Source organism: Leuciscus leuciscus, assembly GCF_965113295.1.
Source record: "Leuciscus leuciscus genome assembly, chromosome: 12".
NCBI lineage: Eukaryota > Metazoa > Chordata > Actinopteri > Cypriniformes > Leuciscidae > Leuciscus > Leuciscus leuciscus.
Window position 1 is genome coordinate 5,354,999 of NC_138736.1, and position 17,757 is coordinate 5,372,755.

The window sequence follows — 17,757 nt, forward strand, 5'->3', positions numbered from 1 at the left end:
ATATCCCGCGAGCAGCTTCAGCTCAGCGGTGAGCGCGAGCTCATTCATTATTCATGAGATTGTTGAAGCTGCTGACACGCGCACGGTCACTACACGGACGTTGACACGCGCGCGCTCGCCGTCAGTGACAGGTGGCTCTGTGATGAGCCAATCATTAAACGAGCTGCTGTCTTTGGAGAGGTGCGTTATGACTGATTTATCTGCAAAAAAACATCAACATAAAACATAACTTTTACTCATAATGATCATCGTATATCATTCTATCTATCTATCTATCTATCTATCTATCTATCTATCTATCTATCTATCTATCTATCTATCTATCTATCTATCTATCTATCTATCTATCTATCTATCTATCTATCTATCTATCTATCTATCTATCTATGAATAGGCCTATTATTCATTATTAAAATATTATATTATAGCCTACCTTATATAAAGTACTGATATTATTTATTTAGGTAACCAATTAAAACCATTTCATAGTTTTCAACAGAAACCTGACAGTGTTTAATGTGGCAGTGTGAACTAACCTCCTTATTTTGTTATCCTCATTGCATTTTTAGCCTTACTATTTGAGTAAACCATTCTCACCCTGTGCGGTCAGATCCAAAGAAATCATTAAACCCATGGAAAACACCCAACACACTGATTCAATTAGCAGTGATTAGCATATGAATCAGTAAATGAATAGATCTGCATGCTAAGTAAAGTGAGTTGCCTGCCCAGGGGCCCGTCCTCTCTCATTATAGGCTACTAATTGATAGAAAGTATGAAACATTTGAACAGGCAGTGCATGTGAGAAACACCAATTATAAGACACACGCTGAAAGCACACTATTCAGTCACGTAACAAACTCTGTTTTCATGTGAAGACAATGAAATAATTCACTAAAATGGAAATCAGTAGTATATCTGTATTATGCATGTGAAAAAGAGCACATTAAAATAATTTAGAGCACTTTAATAATGTTACAAGAATGAGGTCGTGCTGTAAATTTAGCAATTCAACTTTTCTTAATTCACTGAATATTGAGTGGGGTCCAAACATCTGAACCAGCTACTCTAATTTTGCATTTTAATACAATTATTTTTATTACAAAAAAATATTATCATTAGGCTGAGTGATAGTTTTCATTTTCTTTGTTTTATATGTTGTTTTTTTTATTCTAAAATGCGTAGTTTATTTCCAAGTCTATATTAGACTCCAAACTTTCATGTGGTCTCGGACTATACTGTACATTGTTTCTTTCACAATAAAATATAGTGATGTGATAGAATGTCATAGAAAAATGTGACCTTGGACCACAAAACCATGTCACATGGGTCAATTTTTATAAATTGAGATTTATACATCATCCGAAAGCTGAATAATTAAGCTTTCCATTGATGGTTTGTTAGGATAGGACAATATTTAGCCGAGATACAAAATTAAAATCTGGAATCTGAGGGTGCAAAAAAATCAAAACATTAAGAAAATCACATTTAAAGTTGTCCATTTATGTTCGCGATTGTTCTGCATTCACTCACAACAATAAATGTTTTATATATTTACAATAGGAAATGCACACATTTTTTTCATGGAACATGATCTTTACTTAATATCCTAATGATTTTTGGCATAAAAGAAAAATCAATAATTTTGACCCATACAATGTATTATTGGCTATTGCCACATATACACCCATGCGACTTTTGACTGGTTTTGTGCCACTTGTGACTGGTTTTGTGGTCCAGGGTCACGAATAGCAAAAAGTGTCTTGTGTCAGAGTATGCATGTAACACCATCTAATTACGTAATCTAATTATGTTCAAGACACTTGAACCAAGAACTCTAGAAGCATTACTGGTCAACATTGAAGGCATAAAAGCACTGTATAAATAAAATAATTCTGAAAAAGAGCAGTAAAAGTGTGTCTTTAAATCTGGTTATATCCATCTTTCTTTAAAGGATTGGCTGTCCTCACTCAGGCCAGTGTAAGAGATCGGATCAGAGTCAGACGGGCCTCACCTACCGTTCCGCTCTCCCCTTATCCCATTAGGTGCTCTATGGCTGCCCAGTAAACCATGGATACAGGCACAGGGATAATCCACCCTAACACTTAGGGACTCATTCACCGCTCTCTCCATGCCTTTTATATGCTGTTAACTCTATTACGCACAGGGGGAAGGAGAAAGAGGGAGAGAGGAATCTTGAGTCATATGCAGGATCTGATAGACAGGTCAACAGTGCATTCTGGGTTCAACTTCATTTGCACGATTAAGGATATCAGAGCAACTTTAGACCTGTGCTTCTGTCACTGGGAGATCTGAGGAATTTGAGAAGGATCAGCAACTATAATAGACACAGTGAAAGACAGTGAGATGATAATAATAAGAGGTTTATGGAGATGCAAGTGACATAAAGGAGAGGAAAGAGAGAGAGGGAAAGGGATACAGGGAGTTTTGATCTGCAGGAGAAGGATAAAGCAGGAGATAGTTCTGAGGCTGTTGCAAGAATGCTGCGTCTGAACACTTTTTCAAAGAATAATTTTACTGGAAAAGTAGAGATTAAATAGTGGTGAAAAGAGGAGGGTATTGAATCTAAAAAAATCATTCATGAAATAAAAATAAATCAAATCTAAATAGCAATATACAGTACAGGCCAAAAGTTAGGAAACATTACAATTTTTAATGTTTTTGAAAGAAGTTTCTTCTGCTCATCAAGCCTGCATTTATTTGATCAAAAATACAGAAACAAAAATGTAATATTGTTATATATTATTACAATTTAAAATAATTGGTTTTCAATTTATTATACTTTAAATTATCATTTATTTCTGTGATGCAAAGCTGAATTTTCAGGATCATTACTCCAGTCTAACACATGATCCTTTAGAAATCATTCTAATATTCTGATTTATTATGAGTGTTGGACACAGTTCTGCTGCCTAATATATTTGATGAATAAAAGGTTAAAAAGAACTGCATTTATTCAAAAAAAAAAAAAAAATTCTAATAATATAAATCTTCTTTACTATCACTTTTTATCAATTTAACACATCCTTGCTGAATAAAAGTATTGATTTATTTCAAAAAAAGAAAGAAAAAAATGACTGACCCCAAATTACTGACCAGTCGTGTATATTGTCGTTACAAAAGATTTCTAGTTTTAAAAAATTTGCTTCTTTATTTTATTTTTTTACTTTTTATTCATCAAAGTATCCTAAAAAAGTATCACAGGTTATGAAAAAATATTAAGCAGCAGAACTGTTTCCAACTTTGATAATGAATCATCATATTAGAATGATTTCTAAAGGATCATGTGATAGACTGGAGTAATGATCCTGAAAATCCAGCTTTGCATCACAGAAATAAATGATAATTTTAAGTATAATAAATTGAAAACCAATTATTTTAAATTGTAATAATATATCACAATATATATATTTTTTTCTGTATTTTTGATCAAATAAATGCAGGCTTGATGACCAGAAGAAACTTCTTTCAAAAACATTAAAAATAGTAATGTGTCCAAACTTTTGGCCTGTACTAATATATAAGAAGATGACAACCGCACATAACCAAATGAATAAATAATGAACTAAAATTAACCATTAACATTAATTCAAAATATTAATAAAACTATAATAAAACAAAACAAAAACACTGGTCACAAATCAGTGCGTTAACAATATTTATATAATAGAATAGAAAAAAAGATAATGATTATAATACAATTACAAAATATGAAAAATCTGCATTTCATTCACATCCCAAATGAGCAATTCTTTTCCTGCATGTCCACTGTTCAATTCTTTAAGCTGTCATTAAAATGAATATGAGCTTTACAAATTAAGATGACAAACTGAAATGTGGAATATAAGCACTAGATCTGAAATGGTTTACCAGAGAAATGTACAAACAAACTGGGCTTTAGTTAGAGTTGGTGTGGATGATCCATCATCATGATCCATAAGGGCATTAGCACTTATACAGGGGTTAATCATTTGCTAAATGATTACATCTTTACTAAGTATTAATTAGGTACAATTTGCATATTAATGCACAAAGACATGTTTGACTTCACTGTGAGGGTGAACCAAATTGGTAAATCAGTCCCACACTTACTAGTAACAATATTTGAAAGCGTACACTTGGATGCATTAGTCCACTTTTTAATTGCAATACTTTATGGAATTTACAGATGGTGTTACTGTTCAAATTATGTTATTATGAGGCCGTTTTACATGACAGTTTTCAACTTAAAACAGAAAAATCTGTATGCGTTTTGGCCATATATTTGGCCGCGAATTTGTAAAAGTGGTTATTATTTATATTACGTGTTCAGTCAATTTTTCTTTACAAATGAACATCGCCACCTACTGGCCTGGCAAAATAATACAGCTTTTTTTTGTCGTTATTACGGAGCCGTGTAACTGGATCAAACTTTCCAAAAAATGCAAAGGAAAAATGTTTCTGTTTTTAGTTGTCATGTAAACGAACCCAAAATTCTGTCAGTCATGAAAAGGCATATTCATACTGAGAAAAATCTCAATAAATTTGATTTCATATTGAAGACAAATACTGTAAAATAACAATATCACCTCTACCAAAGAGTGATAAGGCAAAATCAATATGAAAATATAATAAAACTGCATTATGAATATAATTGTGAATGATAAAACGGCAAGGAAATGATAATATGAAAATTCAAAGGCAGGCGTCAACAGTCAATTACAAAAAGTCACAAAAATGACCCCCTCAGAGAAAAACACTGCAACATAAAGACTATAACATGAAAAAACAAACGGATATGATCAAATCTTTAAGCCAAGTCGGAGTTAGACAGAGTAAAAGCTTAAAAATGTTTACTATCTTAATTTGAACCATCATGACAATATGGTTAGTTAAAGAAGTCAAAAATATTTTCTTATATTTCCATATTATACGGGCAATTCTATGCAGTTTGTGAAAATGTACATGTCCTAATCAACATCGCCTCATGTATCTGTACATAAACAACCTATTTCAATTCTATTGATAATTAAATATAACTAAAGCTTCATATTAAGGCACATAGACCTGCTATCTAAGACCTTTGTGTGCAAAAACTATTTATTAAAACATCATTTTCATGTTTGTTCCCTTTATAGGACCTTTAAGCCAATTTATAGTTTACATTCTATTGGACTCGAAGGACTATATATTTCGAGTTCACTGGCAAAAACATTAAAAAAAAGGTACTTGTCCAAATAAATGTGTCACAATATTGTGCACTTTTATGACACATTCATGGCCAACCTAAGTTATTGTCCATGCCAAATGTTTCTAGATCAAATTCCAGGATGGAGTCCGGCAGACCTGATATGTCCTGGTCCAGCCAGGATGACGGGTCTGAAAAAGGTGGAGAATTAATCGGTGAGAGAAATAAGTGAATGACAGGAGGATCTAAAATGAAATATGACAAGACATTTGCACTACAGTGTAGTCTATAAAACAACAACAACAAAATTAATCATATTTCATTCACAAATCCTCTAAATTATCACAACTTTGCTGAAAAATGTGTCACACAATCTGTTGTCTGATTTATAGTTCATACTATTTAAGCAAGTAATAGGTATTTTAATATAATTCTAAAAACGGCCCATTTCAAGTAGATTCACGTCTTTCTTTGCTGTGAAATTTTCACTATTTTTTATATTTTTTTTAATAATTTAATATTTTTATATTACAGTACCTGTCAAAAGTCTGGAAACATTTTTTTTTTTATGTTTTTGAAAGAAGTTTTTAAAACTCACCAAGGCTGCATTTACTTCATAAAAAAAAAATACAGTAAAAACAGTAATATTATGAAATATTATAAAAAATTTAAATATATATTTTTTAATACATTTAAATTTTTAATTTATTCCTGTGATGATAAAGCTGAATTTTCAGCATCATTACTCCAGTCTTCAGTGTCACATGATCCTTCAGAAATCATTCTAATATGATGTTTTGATGCTCAAGAAACATTCCTGATTATTATATTATTATCAATGTTAAAAACTGTTTTTGCTGCTTAATATTTTTGTGGAAACAATTATACCATTCAAATCCATTTGTGGCAAGATAAAAAAAAGAGAGAGAAATTAATACACAAAAGTGACAGTGAAGACATCTATAAATGTTACAAAATATTTCTATTTAATACATTTAATAATTGCTGTTCATTGAACTTTCTATTCATCAAAGAATCCTGAAAAAAGCATCAACATTTCCACAAAAATATTAATGTGATGGTAATAATAATAATAATTTAAAAAAAAATTAAGCAGGAAATCAGAATATTAGAATGATTTCTGAAGGATCATGTGACACTGAAAACTGGAGTAATGATGCTGAAAACTCAGCTTTGATATCAGGAATAAATACAATTTAAATCGAAAACAATTATTTTAAGTTGTAATAATATTTCACAATGCATAATTTTTTCTCAGTTTGGGCCTTTCTCCTCCAGTGTGTGCTCCATATTCTCCAATATCATACTACATATGCATCACATATAATACTCAAAAAGCTACAATAAACCATTTCAAAAATGACGTTTTTCTGACAACGATTTCATACTCCAAGCTTTACAGGAATAAACTAGCAGCTCATATGTTAATCTTACCAGATAAGTTGATGTTGAACATATTTTGTGTGTCTCCAGCACTGTAGCTTTGGTTCTGCTGTGGCTGTTCACTGCTTTCTGAAGCTTCACAGTTCAGATCTGACCCTCTACTGCCGCCTAGAGGATCCTTCTGAAGCGCTCCAAGCTGAGCGGGGAGAGAAATCTTCAAAATCAGTGGTAAATGCAGCTCAGCCACACACCATATGGCCAAGACAGTGTATACGTGTGCAGTCTAAGCTGATGATTAATGAAATAAGCAATGTACCTGCTGAGAAAGGGCCTTTGCTTGGCTAGGGGTAAGATGTAAGCCGACGTATGATTCCTGAAACAAAAAAGGTGTTTTTCATCATCTTCATTAAGTCATGGTTCACACACTCTATTAATGCGAACAGGGCTCACCTTGTTCAGTTCGAAACCTTTATCCTGCAAACTTGGATTTGCTCCGTCTACTTCACTTTCCTTACTATGAGTGACCTCTCCTTGAGTCTCGTGGACAGCGGCTTTAGACTGGGGTTTGGCTTCGTCCTGCATCTGCATACAGTGTCTACGTTTCACCTGCATGTGTTGCAAGTCATGTGTGTCTGTCATGTGATTCCAGTTTTTCTCCTGACCCGGAGAGGGGAAAGATGCGGACTGATGTAGATGTTGACCTTGATATTGGCCCTGTTGGCAAGGCAAATGCCACTGCTCCCCAGACATCTGATGATGCTGGAACTGTGAGTAGAGCTGATGATGATGCTGATGTTGTTGTTGCTGCTGGGAAATGGCTTGCTGCGATACGTGTGGTTGTTGAGTCTGGGAATGATACTGTAACTGCTGTTGATATTTAGCGTGCAGTTGTGAGTGATGCTGCAGGTGCCGACTGTGTGACTTGTGAGTGTGATGTTGTTGCGTCTGATTGTGTGTTTGTTGATGTTGTGGCTGGTGGTCGTTTTGAATCCACGGCTCCATCTCTGGGATAGACTGATCCTGCGCCTCTGGCTGGAAATACTGCCGCATTGGCTGATGGGACAGCGGAGGAGCGGAGCGGAGATGCTGACTGCAGGGATACGCTGGTGGCTTTGTCTCCTTCTGAACTTTGTTGGGGTTGAGAAGAGGAGCACCCTGTGAGAAACATTCATACTAAATATTATAAATAATAATATATGAAATATTATTATAAATAAACTAATAAATAGTCATATAAATTATTAGAACATAAGAAATAATAAAATAAGAAATTTTGAACAGGAAGATGCAAGTTGCTTTGTTCTGAAACTTCTAGGTGATCTGCATGTTTATGGTATTAAATTTAAGACCTTTTAATGCCAATTAAAAAAATATATCTTCTTATATTTTTGTTCTTTACAAACTAAATGAAAACACTATGAGTACCTAATCAAAATAAAACAAGTTTTTCTAATCCATGATGTATACATATATGTATAATATATATACAGTATATATATATATATATATATATATATATATATATATATAATGTAATGTAATTGTAATTCATTACATTTATATAGCGCTTTTCTCTGCACTCAAAGCACTTTACATAGAAGGGGGGAATCTCCTCAACCACCACCAATGTGGAGCATCCACCTGGATGATGCGACGGCAGCCATATTGCGCCAGAACGCCCACCACACACCAGCTTACTGGTGGAGAGGAGACAGAGTGATGAAGCCAATCAGTATATATGGGGATGATTAGGAGGCCATGATGGACAGAGGCCACCTGGCAAATTTATATATATATATATATATATTTATATTTATATATATAATATTTAGTTCAGTCATGAAACTCTAGAGGGAGCAGGCTGAGAGATCCTTTACATGCAAACTGCAAGTAATAACATCATTACCGCATGGCACAAGCTGATTGGCCTCTGCTGATCCTACAGCCAATGAGATTGCTTGCTCAACATTTAAACATAATAACCATCTCTTGTCTTCCATGTCATTCTCCTAAGCTGTTGACGTAGTGTAACAGCGCAGTGCTTCTGGGTTGTACGTCAGAACGTAGGCTCACGCATGGCCGACGCTGGTCATGTGTGTTATGCGTGTGATGCTGGCCAATAGTGAGCCTACGTTCTGACATACAACCCAGAAGCGCTGCGCTGTTACACTACGTGAACTCACTCAGAGACCCACACAGAAGAACATGAAGTTGAATAAAGTCGTTATTTTTGTTTGTTTTTGCGCACAAAAAGTATTCTCGTTGCTTGATAAACTTAAGGTTGAGCCACTGTAGTCACTTGGACTATTATAACGATGTCTTTACTAACTTTTCTGGGCCGGCAGATATCGATTACATAGAAGCCTATGGAGGAGTGATCCAGCTCTCAGATTTAATCAAAAATATCTTAATTTGTGTTCCGAAGATGAAGGAAAGTCTTACGGGGTTGGAACAACATGAGGGAGAGTAATTACTGACAGAGTTTTAATTTTTGGGTGAACTAACCCTTCAAATAATCTGGTCTGACTGGCAGCATGTCTAGCGTACAGAGAGACGTGCCAGTGCTGATGTTTCTGAAATTTCAGATCTATAGCAGATCTAGTCTACCAAGACCAAATACATTAACACTGCCATATTCAATAACATGCTAAAACTATTTCAAGAGTTGTCATGATTCAATTATATAGATGGATGAATGGATGAAAAAAAATGTAAAAATTAAAGCTAATTCAATACATTTAAAAATACTATAGTACTATATAAACATAATAAAAAAATGGTTACACTTTATTTCAAGTTGTCATTGTTACAGTGTAATTATATATTCAAGTACTGAGTAATAATAATTACCTACATGTACTTACTAAAGGGTTAGGGTAGGTTAAGGTTTTGGTTGAGGGTTAATTGCATGTAATAATGCATAATTTACTCATATTACTATGGTAAGTACATGTAACATATGTAACAAGGACACTGTAAAATAAAGTATGATTATCAACAATCTTCATATCTTGCCTGTGATATAGAAGACATGGTTGGAGACACTGCGGGGGAAAACTGCTTTGGATGCTGCCAGCGGGACTCTCCGCCACTGGGCACAATGAGTGGGCTGAGCTGGGCTCTCTTCCGTGATGTGGTGGCATGGGCGAGGCCAGTTACACGTGGAGAACCAGAGAGAGAGGAAGAGGAGCAAGAGGGAGAGCCGCCAATTCCACTGCTGTGACTGCAGCGGCTGGCAGACGACTGGATGGACTGGTTACTCAGAGAAGAGCTACTGAGGGACGACTGCAGGGAGTGGTTGCTGAGCGATGAATGCAGGGAAGAATTGCTAAGGGACAGGCGCAAGGAAGCGGAGCTCAGGGAGCTGGGTAGGGAGTGGCTGCTGAGACAAGTCTGGATGTTGGGATTGCTGTGTGAAGACTGGAGCAAAGGGTTACTTAAAGATGCCTGAAGAGATGAGGACAGACCTGAAAAGACAAAATTGTGTCATTTTTATTTGCATCATTGTTGTTTCTCCATTGAAAAATGATCATAATGGGGGTCCTAGGCATAAATAAGGTGAAAACCCTCTGCAAACCTGGCAAGTTAAAGTCAGCCATAATGCCAGGGTGCATGGAGGTGTTGTTCAGGTGATCGGCACCGCTGTGGTGCTCAGAATCCTGGCCTGCAGGAAGAGGAGAAGGCAGGTGCAGGCTGGAGAGGTCTGGAAGAGAGCCACACGTACTGAGGGCCGATGGGACAGGGAGGGAAGATACCTGCTGATCAGGCAATGGGAAGTTGCTGGAGAGACAGCAAACATACACTGTTTATAGAAGAAAAACTGTGATGGCTTAATTACTAGGACTGAAAGGAACTTACTGAATTACAGGCATTTCACATTCTGATGATGACATTGAGGAAAACTACAAAAGAAGATGCAATGGAGATAATGAGCATTTGGTTTATCAAATAAAGTGCTTAAAGCGCCCCTGTTATGCTGTTTTAGAGGTTCCTGATTGTGTTGTGGAGGTCTCGGCTTTACATGCATCAAATGTCAAAAAACACTGCGCATCACCTAATTTCTCAGAGTCCGAAAATGATTCGTTCAAAGATTCAGTCTCATTGAACCCCTGCATACTCTCATACAGTCTGTTGTGATTGGTCTACTGTTCACAGTGTGTGTCAGAAATAAAACGCCTATTACCATATCTGAATTTCAGCACTGGAGGCTTCCTCAGTTCTTGATACACAGTGATACGAACAGTAACGATGGCATCAGTTTTATGATATCAATTCGAGCTGGTGATGTGCACAGTGAACAGTGTCTTCTCGACATGTTGACAATGACAACACGATCCAAACTCTTCCAGGCCACAGCAATAACTACAGTGTTTGAGGGTCAAAGTAGATATTGTTCGCGGGCAGCCAATTAAGACCATAGGATGGCATCATGCAAATTTGTTACATTGTTACGCAGGTATGTAATAGTGAGACTGGAATTACTGATGACTCATTTCAGCAGTTCAGAATCGATTCTTTCTTTAAGGGGACAATAACTTCAGTTTTTCATTTTGATCTTTATAACAGGGTTCCCACACCTTGGTTAACTTCAAATTCAAGGACCTTTCAAGGACTTTCCAGGTCCAATACCCTCAAATTCAAGGACTTAATGTGGGGACACATTTCAAGTGAGAGCAAGGTTACATTGTGTTACCTCGCAAGATACATTGTTACAGTTTTGCGTGTGAACGTCATGGCAACGTACAACAAAGTACCTCACCCGGGAAACACTTAACGTAACGTGTAAATGCGCGTAACTAACGATAATCAAGCAAGCTAGTATGCAGTGTTGGCGAAATAAAACATTAGCGGACCGAAGCAAATAATATGGAATAATAACAAAATAAATTCAAGCACTTTCAAGGACGTGTATCTATGTGTGTTTGTTTTCAAGAACTTTCCAGGGCCTTGAAATCCTTTTTTCCAGATTCACAAACTTTCAAGGATTTCAAGGACCCGTGGGAACCCTGTAACCTTTTACATTCATAAAGAGCTTTATTACACACAGCATGAAATGGAACATTCGCATAAAAAGCATAACAGGGGCACTTTAAGAACAATTCACCAATGAGGCAGAATAAATACCTTCTTTAGTTTGGGAGATTGTGTCTCCTCTTGAATATTTTCTTCAATTAGTGGTGCAGGATGCGCAAATCCTTGAAGAATAGGTTTCAATCAAAATAAGCAAGTAATTTAAGACAAAATACTTATATAAATTATATTTTCATGTCATGTTAATATCTGCAACAGTCTTTTCTAAAGTGAAGTTATACAGCCCATTACATGTTAGCCTGTACTACCGTTTTTTAATATATTTTTTTTAAGTTTCAACAAGGCTACATTGATTTGATCAAAAAAAAAAAAACTGTAAAAACAATGATATTGTGCAACATTATTACAATTTAAATTAATTGTTTGCTATTTTAATTCATTCCTGTCACTTTTGATCAATTTAATATGTCCTTGCTGAAATTAAAGTGTTCACAAAAACAAACAAAAATCTCACAGACCCCAAAAATTGGAACGGTAGTGTATCTAACAAGATAAAGCAACTGTTAAACTCACCATGGTGTCTGGTTTGAGGGTTCATGGTTTGGCCAGATTTGGGATGGCCATGTAATTGGGTGTTTCGCACACTGGTGTGGAGGGCAGAGTCAGAGTTGGTTCTGAGAAGATAAATAGGATTAGAGAGTTATGGGCGTAGTAAGCAGGGTGATGTGGGAGTCAGTAACATTTTCTAAATCTTCCAGAGTTAAGCAAGTTCATCCTCAATTAGAGAGCTCAGTGGGCGTAACTAATACCATTACTGTACACACGCAAGAGCTGATCTTGGATCAGCAGTCTTCTTCCGACTTCTGTTTACCTATTTAGTGCTGTCAGAGGAAGACGGACCATCTGGCTCTTCTCAGTGGCAGAACAACTGGACCAGTTTCTGCTTGGACACAAGCAAAAGTACTTAAAAGAACTAATCAAAGTACTGGCACTAAAAAAAATTCAGGGAGCTCAAACCCCATGATTGTACACCTAAAGGTAATGTCATGATAGTGGTAGACTTCAGCACACTTTCTTCTATAATCTTACCTTCTCCAGTTGGGACCTCGAGGAGGAGAGAGGTGGGTAGAGAGATAGGGAGCGCTTTCAAACTGTGAATTGAAGTTAAGGCTTAAAAATAAGGAATTCTGGCTCTTCTCAGACCTTGCAACCAACAATGATCCATAAATTCCGCAATTGTTTATGATTACTGTATTAGTATTTTAAAAATAATTTACAGATTATACACTAGGTTTGGGGTCGGAAAGGTTTTTTCTCTTACAGTATGCTAAAATACAGTAAAAACAGTAATATTATGAACTATAACTGTTAGCTGAATTTTCAGCATCATTACTCCAGTCTTCGGTGTCACATGATCCTTCAGCACTCTAATATGCTGATTTGATGCTCAAGAAATATTTCATTTCATTTTTGCTGCTTAATATTTTTGTGGAAACTGTGATACACTACCATCCAAAAGATCAGGGTAAGATTTGTCTTCTTTTTTTTTTAAGAACTCAATACTTTTACTCAGCAAGGATACATTATCACTATTATCATAAATGCCGAAAGAGCTGCTTCATATTTTTGTGGAAACGGCGAAACATTTTTTTCAGGATTCTTTGATGAATAAAAGGTTCAAAAGAACATCGTTTATATGAAGCAGAATTTCTTTGTAACATTATAAATGTCTTTATTGTCACTTTTGATCAATTTAATGCATCCTTGCTAAATGAAAGTATTAATTTCTATAAAAAATCTCAAAGAATGTTTTGAATGGTAGTGTAATACTGTGTAACTTAATGCAGTTAAAAGAATAACATAAATAGAAAAAAATATATATATATTCACTATAACAACATGTATTGTAAACATGGCTTTTCCGGTGGTGGTGAAAATTACCATTATTAAACATAATCTGTATGCAACCATTGTCTGTGCACATGTTTATCAGTACAATACAAAACTAAAGCAACACAATTTTTAAGATTAGAGTTGTTGCAATATTCCTTTCATATTACTATAAACATGCATCTGTAAGATTATCAGCGGTAACAATTTATTTTGATGCTCCACTTTAGACATTCTTCTAACTATAAGTAACTTTGCAACTACATCCTAACCTAACAGTCTACTAATATTCTAATGAGAGCTAGTTGACATGTAGTTGCAAAGTTACTAGAACGTCTAAAGTGGACCATCGAAATAAAGTGTAACCTTATAAGCCATTGTAAACGTGGGGATACATGTCTCCGGTGCGGCCTGCCAAGAGGATTGGGCTGGACGTCTCTGTACTCCTCATCTGCCTCTAGGAGCTGCTGTGTGAGATAACTCGGGTACTGTAAATAGCAGAAAGGAAAATCAAATGCAATTCATTCAAAGAACAAAAGAAACGTAATTTCTGCCCGTTTCTCCTTTATTTATAAGGATAATAATGATACTAAAAAATGCAATAACAATCCCTCACCTGGCTCTCCGTGGAGCATCTTGAGATCTGATTGACATTTGGCAGCGATCCTCCATAGTACGGGACCAAGTCACTGGTTTGCCGAACTCTCTCAGCCTGAACCTGAGGAGGGAATGAATAGATGCCCACTGGTCACAGTAGCACAACACAAATCTCTCTCTCTCTCTCCCCCACAGACTGCTTTACCCTCAGGGGAACCAACACCTGTTACATCAACATTTAAAAAACAGACACTGTACCTGAGATTTACAGATCCCTGTGCCTCAGTCTGCAACACTGATGTGAAACAGACCCTAGATCGGATGAGTGACTGACAAAGTGCTATTTGTGTGCATTGACATAATCCACGTTGTGAACCTGCTGAATCACAAGTCCATATACAGATGGTAACCCATTTAATCCCAAAAAATCTTACTACAATTTACTTTTAAAGGGTCTAATACTGTCTAGATTTCAGGTGAACCTTCTTTTTTTTTAAACATCTGCTGTAAATAGTTACGTGACTAAAACTGTTTAACACTGCTTTAACTTCATAAAACATCATCATAAAGCTACAACTACCATATTTGGGTACATAACATATTTCAAGGGTCTACTGTTATTTATCTATTATGAATATTGCTGTCTCATGCAAGTCATGATCACACATGTAAACACTGAGCCCGATTTTTTTAGCTGATTGATTCACATTATAGACGTATTGTTACATTAAAACAAGTAAAAGTACAACGAAATATGTATGTATTTATGGAAAACAATTGCATTGTCCTTATGTAATTATGTTACTTCATTGTTTGAAACTTTATAATGGATCTTATAGTCCAACAAGTAGTTTTTGACTCTAGTTTCCATCCAGTTAAAATCGTGACCAGGAGTAAAATACAGACTTTTCATTGTTTTTAAATATTAATTTATTTGAGAAAATATGTTATATATGAGTTATATTATTATACAAAAGGCAATCGGAAGTAAAAACACTTTAGCTGGGGGAAATGGTTTTAAACGGGTTAATATATGTACAAAGAGAACAATCCCAAACTGTTTACTATAAAGTACTATTTTTTACTTCCTTTTTGATTTCTTGTTTCTGACATCGCACTTCCTAAGAACCCCAGTAGCTTTACCTAAAGCTAGTTGTCAGGAATCAATCAAACGGAGTTTAAGCAGCCGCAATAACGTTATAACGGAGCCCAGGTCAAACATATGACAAGTGTCGTAAACACGCCTGACATGTCCTGTATCGAGTGGACTCACCCTGATAGAAGTAATGTCCATCATAACCTCTCGGAAAGCGGCTGTGTCTTCAGCCTGTCGCTGATTGTGAAGCGCGATTTTCTCGCTGAATTTCCGCGGATTGCAGGTTCCAGGCGCTGGTCCGGCTCCGGGCCCCTGTCCGTGTCCTATTTCCCCAAGCATAGCGCCTGACAGATGCATTATTTCGTCAAATAAGAGAAAGTTAGCTGGCCAGAGTTCGACAAGTGACCCAAGAAAGCAAGACTTTTGACAACGGTGAGCAATGCATTGTGGGTAACGCAGTCCTGAACGCTGTAGTAAACATCGTTGCCAAGCTCATTCGTTATCTGTGAAGTGCACACGCCCAACTACTGTCGAGGAGGGAAAAAACAACTCTGGTATTTCGGGAAACGTAGTTTATACCAATTTAACGACCACCATGCGGACAGTTTTGTTGCCAGACTTTCTGTCGCATAAAAAAAAAAAAAAACTTCCTAATTAAAGTAAACATTGAAATACTTGTACTTAAATACTTTTATACGGTCTAAATAATTACAAAAATTATGTTACATTTAAAATGTAAATTTTTTTTACAATATGATGTTATATTTGCCATTTTAATTCGTCCCATCAAAAGTAAAAATAATAAAAATAAAAATAAAGATTATTTTAATAAATTGACATTTAACGTGAAAAAAAATGTGTGGGGCTATGGAGTCAAAAAGTTTGAAAACCAATATTTTAGATAATTTGACACAGCACTTTTACTAATAAATAAAATATAAAAATGATAGAAACATATGGTCACTTTGCATATCTAATACATACATACAAAAAAAAAAAGCATCTGCTTACACTTATTTGTTTCTCTTTTTTTTCTCTTCTGACAAAATTCTCAAAGGACTACAAACGATTCGTCTTAAAACTACAGTTCCCATGTAAACGTCATCCAGTGACGCCTCTTTGAAAGCCTGTAGATTGATTTACTTCCGTTAAGCTTAAACCACAAAGCGGCTGCTAACAGAAACATGTCTGATAAAAACATGGAGGAGAAAGTTGAACAAGCTACAAACAGTAAAAATATATCTCTGCCAATGTCGAGGGTGCGATTAATCATGAAAAGTTCTCCCGATGTGTCCTGTATTAACCAGGACGCTCTTTTCTTGACAACAAAAGCCACGGTAATTTGGTGTGTTATTAATCAATGGTCAGTTTGGCAGGCTAACTGCCTCATTCAGTTGAAAACCTGTTTTGTATTCGGTCGCTATGAACATTTGCGACACCAGTTAACCTTTAGTTAAAACTCATATCTCTCGCATTAGTAAGAGTACTTGCTCACGACTCTTACATCATCGACTGATGTTTATATTACTGTGTGAAATCTTCATACTTTCCTCATAGGAGCTTTTTGTGCAACACTTGGCTCTGTCCTCATATAAAAACGGTTCCGGTAAAGGGACAAACACACTGTCATACAGTGATCTGGCCAGGGCAGCGGAGGAGTCGGAAACATTTCAGTTTTTAACTGGTGAGTCCTGGTCATTTGTTAATGATGACAAACACAATTCAGACTACGTGAAGTGGTGTGTGTAAACAGTTTTGTCTCTTCTATTTTTAGATATCCTTCCTAAGAAAATCTTGGCCAGAGATTATCTGAAGTCACTGGAAGAAATGGACAAAGATGATGACAACCTGTAGTGATGAATAGCAAGTCGGAGGAAATCACTGTGAACTGGTTCTGACCACTTCCTTACACAGTGGATAAAGTCATAGGACAAATAAGAACATTTCACCCAAAGAGTTGTTGTTTTAGAGAGATAACATGTTTTACTTACTGTAGTTTGTATGTTTTAGCACCCACTGACACTATGCTGTTTAAAATGTTCAATAGATTCACAGCTGAACCACTGTGAGCACAGGAAACCAGTATATGTGGTGCTGTGTCATGCATTGGTAGTGTTTTATTGCTACTTTACACCATGATTTGTATGTTTTTTGAAGATTTTATTTTATTTTTTCATTCAGCTGCAACAATCCAAACATCTATACAGTCCTTTCAACTCATTGTGAAATTAGACTTTGCTTATGTATGCGTCTTCTAAATAAAATGATATTTCTCAGGGTTTAGAGAGGTATATTTGATGACCACTGATGCTTTAACATTTTAACCACTTCACCGCTGATGACAAAAATATATTTGATTCATACTTGAGTCTGGACTGCAGCTGAAGATCATTTATCTAGTGCCCTGTATAGTTTTTAAATGCTTGAACCGTTTGATTTTGTATTTGAATAAATGCATTTGCTGGTTATGTGTTCATCCTGTTTTTAATATGGCAATCAGTCATGCAAAATCAAATGAACCGTTGTGTAAGTGACATTTTTCTTGATCACA

General features: G+C 35.8%; 2 protein-coding genes across 3 annotated transcripts; one reads left to right on the plus strand and one right to left on the minus strand.

Annotated features, from left to right (window-relative positions):
* Positions 1-4,144: 4,144 nt before the first annotated feature.
* crtc2 (CREB regulated transcription coactivator 2) lies at positions 4,145-15,697 on the minus strand. 2 transcript variants are annotated; one of them, XM_082186078.1, is made up of 14 exons: positions 15,384-15,697; positions 14,130-14,231; positions 13,909-14,001; positions 12,713-12,774; positions 12,495-12,563; positions 12,197-12,297; positions 11,717-11,787; positions 10,451-10,494; positions 10,170-10,372; positions 9,608-10,059; positions 7,043-7,747; positions 6,909-6,965; positions 6,644-6,806; positions 4,145-5,379 (listed from the first exon to the last, which is right to left on the minus strand). In XM_082186078.1, the coding sequence occupies exons 1-14, from the start codon at positions 15,561-15,563 to the stop codon at positions 5,276-5,278; spliced, it is 2,406 nt and encodes an 801-aa protein (XP_082042204.1). In that variant the 5' UTR covers positions 15,564-15,697; the 3' UTR covers positions 4,145-5,275. The 2 variants fall into 2 exon arrangements, with proteins under 2 accessions (XP_082042204.1, XP_082042205.1); XM_082186079.1 differs by having other exon boundaries at positions 6,644-6,788; positions 15,384-15,695.
* A 650-nt stretch (positions 15,698-16,347) lies between these two features.
* Positions 16,348-17,674, plus strand: chrac1 (chromatin accessibility complex subunit 1). Its single transcript, XM_082186026.1, has 3 exons — positions 16,348-16,543; positions 16,764-16,890; positions 16,981-17,674. Exons 1-3 carry the CDS (start codon positions 16,391-16,393, stop codon positions 17,058-17,060), a joined length of 360 nt encoding a protein of 119 aa, XP_082042152.1. The 5' UTR covers positions 16,348-16,390; the 3' UTR covers positions 17,061-17,674.
* The last annotated feature ends 83 nt before the right edge of the window (positions 17,675-17,757 follow it).

What these genes read in the sequence shown, in the direction of transcription:
- crtc2 (XM_082186078.1), bottom strand. Translation starts at nt 15,563, where the DNA reads ATGCATCTGTCAGGCGCTATGCTTGGGGAAATAGGACACGGACAGGGG. An exon ending in TGGACATTACTTCTATCAGG is followed by an intron (nt 14,232 to 15,383) that starts GTGAGTCCACTC and finishes TTCCCTCCTCAG; the next exon opens with GTTCAGGCTGAGAGAGTTCG. An exon ending in GATGCTCCACGGAGAGCCAG is followed by an intron (nt 14,002 to 14,129) that starts GTGAGGGATTGT and finishes TGCTATTTACAG; the next exon opens with TACCCGAGTTATCTCACACA.
- chrac1 (XM_082186026.1), top strand. Translation starts at nt 16,391, where the DNA reads ATGTCTGATAAAAACATGGAGGAGAAAGTTGAACAAGCTACAAACAGT. An exon ending in TCTTGACAACAAAAGCCACG is followed by an intron (nt 16,544 to 16,763) that starts GTAATTTGGTGT and finishes CTTTCCTCATAG; the next exon opens with GAGCTTTTTGTGCAACACTT. An exon ending in AACATTTCAGTTTTTAACTG is followed by an intron (nt 16,891 to 16,980) that starts GTGAGTCCTGGT and finishes TTCTATTTTTAG; the next exon opens with ATATCCTTCCTAAGAAAATC.